The 11,278-nt window shown below is 46.7% G+C and overlaps 1 protein-coding gene across 3 annotated transcripts in view; it reads left to right on the top strand.

Moving 5' to 3' along the window:
* The first annotated feature begins 4,255 nt into the window (after positions 1 to 4,255).
* TTC17 (tetratricopeptide repeat domain 17) overlaps positions 4,256 to 11,278 on the top strand; it is a 150,517-nt gene continuing 143,494 nt past the window's right edge. For all 3 annotated transcript variants that reach the window (XM_062196281.1, XM_062196280.1, XM_062196282.1), the window contains exon 1: positions 4,256 to 4,419. In XM_062196281.1, coding sequence (XP_062052265.1) covers positions 4,261 to 4,419 — 159 coding nt within the window. In that variant the 5' untranslated portion in view covers positions 4,256 to 4,260. The remainder of the gene's footprint in view (positions 4,420 to 11,278) is intronic.

Here is an 11,278-nt window from a genome sequence, read left to right as displayed (position 1 = left end):
TTTAATTTTCAACCCTTTGTGAGAAATATTCAAAAAGTTAATAGAAATGCACATTATGAAAAAGCTGCATGGGTTTTAAAAATTTTGCACCAAATTTCTTTTTCCACTTTCCACAAGCTTTTTGAAGTATTTTCCTTCATATATAATTCTTTTGGATTTATTTATAATTGAATACAATCTTCTTAAAAAGGATTTTTTAAAGATGTATTTATTTGAAAGGCAGAATGACAAAGAGATCTTCCATCCTCTGGTTCACTCTCCAAATGGCCACAATGGCTGGGGCCAGGTCAGGCCAAAGCCAGGAACTGGGAACTCAATCCATATCTCCCATGTAGGCAGCAAGGACCCAAGTACTTGGCCATCTTCTACTGCTTTCCCAGGCACATTAGAATGAACGGCAGGGAATCCAGCCAGTGCTCCCATGTGGGATATCAGTGTCACAAATGGCAGTTTAACCTGCTTCACTACACCAACCCCCAAAGTGTGGTTCTAACTATCAAAGCAAAACATCAGACATTTCTGTATTCAGTTCACTGATAACCTAGAATGTTAACCTATCTTGGGGTATATTTTTATCTCAAACATTTTCTCTGAAAAATATAGTTTGGAGACCCTTTGCAACTTTAAGGTAGCACAAGGGAGGAAGTTAGTAATCCAGAAAGATCTATTAATGCCCAATTCCTAGCTTCAAGAATTCTGTGATTTATAATAGCAAATAAGCTAAAAAACCTAGTTGCTGAAATCCTTTATGTTGAAAGACCAAATGACATGCAATTAAGGACTCTCCTATCACTTGGTCAACAAAGATTTGAATCATAATTTGAGGTATCAGTAATTTGGTCAAGTATCATCTTCCATAGGTTTTAATCCAAGAGAGAAAGTATAATGGAAGAGAACCATCATCTTAGAACAACAGGGTAACAGGAGGGTGACAAGTGACTTCTGGGTGTAGAAAATTAGCAACAATTTTATTCAGGTTAGGATCTTTGTTTTATTCACATAAAATGGGAAAGTTACCTTTGTGGGGGGAGTTAAAACAACTGATTTACCAAAATACTTAAGTATAGAAGCTCTGTGGAAGAGAAAAATGTATTCATATAGGAAAAATTCCTGCCCTCAGCTGCAGTCTATATAAATGAACAAAGAACGATAGGAGGACAGATCCCCAGATAGCCTTGGACAACCTGGCTCTTCCTCTCGCTTGCAGTTCTCAGACAGTGGACCTAGGATGTAACATCCCTAGATAAGAAAGATGTCCAAAACCAACAGGGCTGGGTCTTCATTCCCCCTAGGACATTATATTCTGTAGCACTTGGGCTTAGCAAGCCTAATTGCACCCAGGGTCTAAAACTCAGAGTATTTTGCGTCTGTGGTACAATATGGTGAGACTGCACCTGTCCTGGGCAGCTTACCATGAATCTCAGGCTTCAGTCTATCCTTGCTGCCTGTTTATGAGTAATAACTCTGCTTTGCCTGACTTACTCTTGAGTGTTCTGTCTCACCAGACTGGACCTTGGAATCTTTCCAGGCATTACTCAAGAGTTAGCTGTTCAAAATGTATAAAGTCATATCACAAAATACCATGGTGTTGTCATATCAGCGCTACAGAATTCAGAGGAGACAAACAAGCTGACATTTTTATAGGGTGAGATCTGAGCTGTACAATAAATAACTGATGTGAGAAGGAAGCACAAGAAAAGGATTTCAGGCAGGAAAGAGAATGAGCAGAGGCAATTCTAAGTAATAATGTGTGACCCTCAAAACCATTCAATAAACGGAAGGTCTGGTTCTTGGCAGTTAGGATCTGTGATAGAATTCTAAAATAACCCCCCAAAGAGCCTAAAATCTACCCTCCATATGTCAAAAAGATCACTTTCACACTGTAAATATGCACAATTTTTGTCAATTATACCTTAATAAATCTTGGGCAAGGAAAATCTCAGTATGGACAGAACATAGGAAAATATCAATATAGCATTCCTGTGATTATATGTTTTATGGCAAAAGGAAGATGTGCAGATGTCATTATGGTAACTAATGACATTGGAGTTAAAAGGGAGATCATCGAGATAGACTTGATCTGATCACAACAGTGTTTTAAATGTGGATCTAGACATGGAGGAAGTCCAAGATTCATGCAGTGGAGACATTTCCCCTGCTTGCTTTGAAGGGACAGCTGCCATGTTGACAGGTCCATACAGCAGCAAATCATTGGGTGGCCTTTGTCTTAATGGCCAGCAAGGAAATGAAGACCTCAGTCTTACAACTGCAAAGAACTGAATTATTTCAGGAACTTGAAGAATGAGCTTGGAAGGAGACCCCTAAACCTCAGATGAGCTCACAGAGAGCTTGTGGTACTACACAGAAAACCTAGGCACACCATACCAAACTCTTCCCCCAGGGAAACTGAGATAGCCTGTGTTAAGCTGCGTGTTAGTGGCAGTTTGTTACATAGCAATAAGGAGACCAGTACAGAATCAACAAAGGTCAAGCGTTATCTTCTAGGGAAAGTAGGGGTGAGTGGTACATTACAGAAGCTGTGGTTCTTCCCCCTCTATAGGTTAACGTGGCAAAGAAATAGTTGATAGACAAAATATGTAACGTCAGGCTTCTCACTATCCTTCATTCTCACACTCTGAGTCGAAATCTTATTAGCAATATGATCTTGGGCAAGCTACATAAATAGCCTAACCTGGTAAATTGTGAAGATTAACAGGAACTATGCACGTGTAGGCCCCAGGATGTATTAAACACTCAAGAAATGTTAGATGAGAATGACAGTCGCTCCTTAATAGCTTTCCACACAAATAACATAGACTTCTACACCTAAAAATAAGATGCTGAGGATAACTCCATTATTTGCCACTTCTATATTTTAAAACTTAATAGTCATTACTTCAGTCCTTTAAGAAAAGATGCTCTCTGAAGGAAGAAAAAACATCAACGCTGCGGTCATTGTTTCCACAGCATGAAGTGATGTTTAATCAATCACTTAGAATTGTTTTCCTGCAAGTGGGCAGGCAATATTCCATCCCTCCAAAGCATAACGATCCTTAAAGTGACACCGAGGAGGGCCTTTGGCGCAGTGACTTAAATCCCCCCTTGAGATAACCCACCCTGTGCCAGGCTTCCTGGTTCAAGTCCTGACTGCTCTGCTTCTCATCCAGCTTTTCTGTTAATGAACACCCTGTGAGGCAGCAGATAACCTCTGAAGTGCCTGGGCCCCTGGCTTTGGCCTGGCCCAGCTCTGGCTATTGTGGGCCTTAGGGAGAGTGAACCAGTGAATGGAAGGTTCTGGTCTCCCTCAAGTAGAATGAAAATAAATAAATAAAATGACAAAGTTGGAGGCGGACCTGAAATACCCACCATGAGTTATCCAGCTAGAAGCTAATCAACAGAGCCAACCTACAAACCACAGCTAGAATCCATGCTAGTCCCTGCCGGCCTCCTGGTTTCCCCACGGAAAAGCGGATCGCAAAGGGTAATCTGTATCCCTGTCACCTGGGGACTCTGGTCCAATTCAGCAGACACGGGGGGACTGTCTGACAAGCTTCCCGGTGATGCCAGTGCCCCTGGCACTGCTCCCTTTGGTAGCCACTGAGCCTCTGAAATCCGGCCTCCAACAGGGATGAGCTGTCGGCAAGACCGACTTCCAGGACTTGGTTAAAAATAACCCACCAACTTATAACTTCATATCGAACATACAATGGGTAAAATAAAACGGGTAACGAGAGCTTTCAAATTCCTTCCGTGGTCCGCATTCGAGCTGTCAGCGCTGCCCCTGCAGAAGCGTCCGCCGTTTAAAAGTTTTTAAAACGGTAACTTAGCCTCTCTTCCTTTACGTGGATCGAAACCACACGCTTGGCTTACCAACTTTTTAATCTTATTTTAAGAAATAAAAACTTCTTTTAAAAAAAAATATTTAAAAACTGCGTCTTCCCGTTTCGGCTGAAGCGCCACTTAAAGCTTTCATTTCCCTCCGGGTCCCACGCTCCGAGATGGGGTTACCTACACCAAACAATAACAACCAAAAAAAAAAAAAAAGCGGTCCCCAGACCCGAGGCTCGGCGGGGAGAGCCTCGAGAGGCAGCGCTTCCCAGCCGCCAAGACAGACGCAGAGAAAACACCCAGCCCGCAGCGCCCTCGCGGCCGCGACTCCGCCTCCGCCTCCGCCTCCGCCAGCGCTAGACCTCCCCAAGATGGCGGGCGGCACGGAGCCGCTTCCGCTTCCGGTGTGAGCGGCCGAGCCGGGGGGGCAAGATGGCGGCGGCAGTAGGGGTCCGCGGCCGGTGCGAGCTGCTACCTTGCTCCGGCCCGGGCTGGCTCCTCAGCCTTTCCGCCTTGCTGAGTGTGGCAGCGCGAGGGGCCTTGGCCACCACGCACTGGGTCGTCACGGAGGACGGGAAGATCCAGCAGCAGGTAGCGGCCACAGCGTCGGTCTTCGCCCTCGCCCTCGCCCCGGGGGGATTCCCCGGCCCCAGGCTGTTTAGCTCCGCGCGGCCCCGCCCACAGCTTACCTTTCCTCGGGCCCGGGCCCGCGACCCCCCGCGCCCGGTGCACTCGAAGCCGGCGCCGCCCCTCCCCACTTGTCTCCTGGCCCTCGCTTGGACCGCGTGGAAGTTCCGTGCCTTGCACTCGCGGGGGACAGTGTCCCGGCTGTCGGGGGCTGGGCCCTGGGGACCTCGGCTTGTGCTCGGGGTTTAGAAATGTCAGATTCACCATGCCTGCCTCTCGTGCCCACGCGTCAGCAGCCCTCCCCGAAGAAGTGGAAAGCAGGTGGCAGCGCTGGGCTGTGCGCGAGTCCCAGTCGACAGCCTCGGCGCTCCTCGCCCCCGAGAGGACCAATTCCTGCTGCTCCCCACCCTGCTCCTCTCCCACCTGGTGGAAATCGCTGGAGGCTGTGGCGTGTGCACCGTGACCCACGTCAGCTGGGCTCTTTGGAGAACTCACACGCGCTCTCCTACCTACCCAGGGAATGCTGGAAGATGCCTTTGGAGGCATCGCTTGCAGCTTTCCCGTTTGCACGGTCCTCGATTCCCAGTGTACTTTGCATTATTTCTTTACCTAGTCCCTGTGACCCAGCCCCGCATGGAAGGATATGCGTTTTACTGGATTCTTGTGTGTGTGCTGAAATCGTTTCTCCGGGGAGAGGCTGCTTTTCTTATATAACTTTATGAGTGCCCGCATTTTGTGAACGCTGCTGTTAGTTAAAGTGTACGTGTGTGTTCTGCTACAGAATCCTGGTAAACTCAGTGGCTTCCAGCGCTTAAAAGTAAAAACTGAAATGTCCAGCAAACGTTTAGAAAGTGAAGTGTGTGTCCCATGCAGTGCAGTCCACGGATCTCAAAACAGTGCCCTAGCGAAGCACTGGTCATTAGATTGTGTGCAGTGAATGGTGATGGACAAGTTGCAAAGCTTACTTTTGTGTAATGCAGAGTTTACATGTAGCTTTGCCATAGGGTGGCAGATTTTATCTCAAGTAGAAGGAGCATGTTAAGCAGAATTTAAAAGACAGCTGTGGTGTTCACGAGTGGTGGTCAGCGTACATGAGAATCTTGTCTTCCTTTGGGTGCATTGCCTCTGTACCTGAGTTCCATTAGAAAAGGTTTCCTGTACTTGGCCATCAGTGAGACTTAAAAGTACGTGTGTGTTTCAGAAACCCCAGGGAGCACACTAAGTTCATCTTTTTTGGACATAAGAAATCGGAATCTGACATTGGAAATCTTACGTGAGTTCTTTCTGTTTCCTAGTGGTGGTTTTTCCCAGGCCCTCGTGAAAGGAGACATGGAATTAAGTCACTGCTGCTGCAGTTTGGGGAGCCCTTCTCCTATTGGCCCTGCTGCAGTATTGTTATTGGCCACAGCTATTTATACTCGGTGACATTGACTTCTCCTTCCGATTTTGGTGTCCTGCCACTCAGCAGAGAAAGTAGCCGATCTGAAAAATGAAAGCTGGTGGAAATGCATTATGTATACGCTCAACACTGCAATGCAAGAGGAGAATCTGATCTCAATCTTGTTCTTCCACAGATTCCTTCTGTTGCACATTGGGTGCTGATTCTTAGGTCTTAGTGGGGGAAAAGTAGGGGTTACTGGTAACTTGCCTCAGAGGAGGGGGAGTCTGAAGAATCTTCTGGATCTCTGCCAGGTCACCCCTGCAGTAAATAGTTAGGCTTAAAGTTAAGAAAGCAAGCTTTTCATTGACTTTTCCAGTTATAAAGTTTGAGAGCAGCATATGATTTCAATTTCAATTTTAAAGAGACTTATTATCAAGGAAGAGGCTAAGGGAAAACTGAAAATCAGGTCTTAGAAAATCCGAGTGGCAAATACCTCCTGAAGCTCTCTGATACTGAAACCTGTTTAAGTTAGGTGGAATAGGTCACGGTTGCCCACAGTGAGCATGCATATGTACTTATTGACTAAAAACCTGAAATGCCCACAATACAGATTTAACTAGGGATATTTCTCATCATTATAGTTATAAGTTGTCCTTCCCAGGGGAAGTAACTATTCATTCGATTATATATATATATATGTGTGTGTGTGTGTGTGTGTTTTGACAGGCAGAGTGGATAGTGAGAGAGAGACAGAAAGGTCTTCCTTTTGCCGTTGGTTCACCCTCCAATGGCCACCGCGGCCGGCACGCTGCAGCCAGTGCACCGCGCTGATCTGAAGCCAGGAGCCAGGTGCTTCTCCTGGTCTCCCATGGGGTTCAGGGCCCAAGCACTTGGGCCATCCTCCACTGCACACCCGGGCCACAGCAGAGAGCTGGCCTGGAAAAGGGGCAACCGGGACAGAATCCAGCGTCCCGACCGGGACTAGTACCTGGTGTGCCGGCGCCGCAAGGCGGAGGATTAGCCTATTGAGCCGCGGCGCCGGCCAATATATGTTTTTTTTTTGTTTTTTTTTTGACAGGTAGAGTTACAGACAGTAAGAGGGAGAGACAGAGAGAAAGGAGAGAGGTCTTCCTTCCATTGGTTCACTCCCCAAATGGCCGCTACGGCCAGTGCTGCGCCAATTCGAAGCCAGGAGCCAGGTGCTTCTTCCTGGTCTCCCATGCAAGTGCAGGGGCCCAAGCACTTGGGCCATCCTCCACTGCCCTCCCAGGCCACAGCAGAGAGCTAGACTGGAAGAGGAGCAACCGGGACTAGAACCCGGCGCCCATATAGGATGTCGGCACTGCAGGCGGAGGAGTAACCAAGTGAGCCACGGCACCGGCACCTTGCTTTTATATTTCTTTTTTTTTTTTTTTTTTTTTTTTTAATTTTTTTGACAGGCAGAGTGGACAGTGAGAGAGAGAGACAGAGAGAAAGGTCTTCCTTTTGCCGTTGGTTCACCCTCCAATGGCCGCCACGGTTGGCACGCTGCGGTTGGCATGCTGCGGCCGGCACACCGCGCTGATCCAAAGCCAGGAGCCAGGTGCTTCTCCTGCTCTCCCATGGGGTGCAGGGCCCAAGCACTTGGGCCATCCTCCACTGCACTCCCGGGCCACAGCAGAGAGCTGGCCTGGAAGAGGGGCAACCGGGACAGAATCCAGCGTCCCGACCAAAACTAGAACCCGGTGTGCCAGCGCCACAAGGCGGAGGATTAGCCTATTGAGCCGCGGTACCGGCCCACTTTTATATTTCAAGCAATAGTGTACACCAGATAGGCAGCCATCAGTGACACACTGCAGACTTGAGAGCGTGCATCCTGAGGTGGGTTGAAATGTGCTTCAGGCAGAGCGAGGAGTTCAGACTCCCTCAGGCAGCCTCTGCACCATCCAGGCAGCATCAGGGTCCATCAGTTCAGGGATTGTCTCTTAACAATCCCTGCCTCAGCTAGGGAGCTTCCTTCCCCAGTTTTTAGGCTGTGTGTTTTCTGAAGTGCACAGAATTCCCAGGAAGTGTGGTCCAGGGAACTGTGGAGCTTGGATGTGAAGAGAACACTCTACTCACTAAGTTTCTTATCCACTGTGATCAGGGGATGGCTAAGAAAAGGCCCCTCTGCTTCTCTCCAATTCTGTGTTTTTCTGTCCTGCCTCTGATCCCTCAGTGTCCCCTGTGTCTGGACACCAGTAAGAGTGTCTCATTTTACGTAAGCATTGGTCCTCGTCCTGGGGTCCAGAGACTTGCATGCGCTGTGATAATCTGCTTTGAGGGAGGATGTGTAATGTGGGCAGACCAGTGGGTTATCGCTTGGTTGACTTAATGAAGAATAAGCTTCAAGACAAATATTTTTTGTTTGATTTTGATGTTCTTTTCACTTAATCACTAGTGTGGCAACATCTATTTTCTATTTTTGTCAAAAAGTGTCTAGCAGTTCCCTGTGTTAAAGGTTAAATAAACTTTTGTGAATTAGCCTAAGACCCTAACCACTGTATATCACACCATTTCCGTGGAGAGTTTTATGTTTCATTTTCTAAATTACTAGCTAGCAGATTAAATCTTGAAATGTTACTAGTTTGGTAGTTGTAGAATTATTAAATCAAGAAGTGCTGCTTCTGCCACTGGGTTTATTGCCTCGGGATATTCTCTTTCTCAGTAAAGGGAGGTATAAAGTTTTAAGTAAACAGTATCACTTTTATCAACTCTCTTGTAACATTGTAACATTTATTTTCTTGGCCACTATTTCTCTTTCCTCCAGTCCTGTTACCATAAGGTTTTAGGTTTGGAAAAATTCTTTTTTTTTTTTTTTTAATTTTATTTGAATGGCAGAGACATATAGAGGGTCCCCATCCACTGGTCTCTCCTCCAAATACCTGCAACAGCAAGGGCTGGGCCAGGCTAAAGCCAGGAGTCAGGTCTCCTGGTCTGTCCTGTGGATGCTGGGGATTTAAGCACTTCACATTGGCAGGAAACTGGAATTAAAAGTGTAGCCAAGACTGGACCCCAAGCACTCTGATACAGGATGCAGGCATTGCAAGTGGCATCCTAATTGCTACAACAAACTCCTGCCCATGGACAAACTCCTAAAGAATACATGATGTGACTCACAAGAAGAAAGTCGCCCAAACTCACTCAACTAGTGGGCGACAGTTAGTGATAAGCAATAAGTAAAACGCGTTGGTCTGCAGCTGCATGCAAATGAGCACTTTGTACTAAGTCTAAAGCGTGTTTTTCCCTCTCAATAAAGTCAGTGTCTTTTCCCGTCCAGTTTGCTTTACTAAACTCTGCATAATGTTTTGTGCTGACTGCAGATTAGGGCTAAGTGAGCAGGGGAGGGGCCCAAGTGTGAATTCGGTTTGGTGGCTGTTCCTGTTGCTTCCGATCAGGGAGATGTCTTCAGAATTCTGACGAATTGCTGACCAATGCTCCCAAGCCTTGACAGAGATTTGTGTGCTGAGTGGTTGCTTCAGCAATTCTGACCCAAAGGAGAGCTGTCAGACTCAGTTCCGCAAACTCAGATGGTCTTTATTAACGTGTAATTGAGCCAGTGGTTTCGTTTTGGTCTGATGTGAAGTAATTTGATTAATCTGGGAGAGCATTCACATGACCCAGTGAAACTGATGGCTTTATTTCAGTGTGTTTTGTCCTAGAGCTCTGTTTCTGTGTGTGTACACTTCAGGGATTTATCTAGCCCGGGGAGGTCCTGGTGGTTATTCACCAACTTGCTAGACGCCTGCTAAACCTTTGCAACTCACCCTTGGCATCAAAGTGATTCTCATTCAGCCCATTTTTTCAGATGTTGTCCATTACCATTTTTCTTCAAATTACCCAGGTAATGGTTTGTTTATACTGCAGTAAGAGGAGCTTGGATTTATACAGAGGTAAATTACAACTTCAGATAGTTTTCCCAATCACTCACCGAAGAAATGTCTCTTGACTGCTTGATCTTCGCCAGCCCATTATGCTGTGGGGGAAGTGCCCTTTTCTGTTGGCTGCCGTGACCCGAGAGTCTCACTGTACTTTAGAGGGAATCTCAGCTCTGTCCTAAACTCCCTCCCCGTCCCCTCGTCCTCTACTCATCCCCCAGATGAGTTCTTCTCATGCTCTCCTTTGCACACATAATTGGGGGTGCTAGCTTCATTTGCAGGTTCCCAGGTCAGAGGGTCAGATTCAGTAGGTTGGTGGTAGAGCCAAGGGTTCCACGGTTTTATCTAACTCCTCCAGAGACAATACAAGTAGGCCACAGATCATTTTGAGAAATTCATTATTTTTAAGTATTGCCATTGCAGCCTTCTCTTTTTGCTCTCTGGGCAACCTCATCCTGTCTTGTTTATGCCAACAATATCCACATTTCTTTCTGCAACTCAAGATTTTTTTTTTCTCCAGAGTTATAGATTTAAGACCGCTAATATTAACTTTTAATTCCATGTGAATATCCCTTAGGTGCTTCAGTCTAAAGGTGACCAAATTGAAAACAGTTTTATCCCTAAACATGTGTCCTGACCCATTTCTTTAATTTAATGAAATACATCAACATTCATCATCCCCCCTTTTGTCCATATGAGAAATCTAGGTGTCTTCTTAAATTCCTCTCTCTTCCTTACCAAGTTCTTTCCATTGTACCTTCTGATATCTATTTCTTCCCATATCCCCTGTTGTTACTCTAATTTAGGCCACCTAGTTATTGCCACAACTTCCTAACTGCTCTCCCTGCCTCTAGTCTTGCCCTGCTTCCAATCCATACTCCACAGAGCAGTTAAAGCAATCTTTAAAACCTCGTTTCTCTTAATTTAAAAATTTGGATTACATGGCATCACTGCTTGTGACACCAGTATCCCATGAGTCCCTGCTGCTCCACTTACTATCCAGGTCCTTGATAATGCACCTGGGAAAGCAGCTGAAGATGTCCCAAGTGCTGACTGCCTGCCACCCATGTGGGAGACCCAGTTTCCAGCCCCTGGCTTGAGCCTGGCCCAACCCCAGCTGTTGCAGCCATTTGGAGAGTGAACCAGCAAATGGAGGATGGCTCTCTCTTTGTCTCTCTTCTCTTCCTCTCTTCCTCTCTCTATCACTCTGCCTTTCGAATAAATATTTTTTTAAAAAGTTGGATTACAAAAGTAACACATGGCACTTGTAAAAACAAATGACTAGGCCGGCGCCGTGGCTTAACAGGCTAATCCTCCGCCTTGCGGCGCCGGCACACCAGATTCTAGTCCCGGTTGGGGCACCGGATTCTATCCCGGTTGCTCCTCTTCCAGGCCAGCTCTCTGCTATGGCCCGGAAGTGCAGTGGAGGATGGCCCAAGTGCTTGGGCCCTGCACCCACTTGGGAGACCAGGAGAAGCACCTGGCTCCTGGCTTCGGATCAGCGAGATGCGCCGGCCGCAGCGGCCATTGGAGGGTGAACCAATGG

Source organism: Lepus europaeus, chromosome 7, assembly GCF_033115175.1.
Source record: "Lepus europaeus isolate LE1 chromosome 7, mLepTim1.pri, whole genome shotgun sequence".
NCBI lineage: Eukaryota > Metazoa > Chordata > Mammalia > Lagomorpha > Leporidae > Lepus > Lepus europaeus.
The sequence above is the reverse complement of the archived record's forward strand: the minus strand, read 5'-3'. Positions and strand labels throughout refer to the sequence as shown.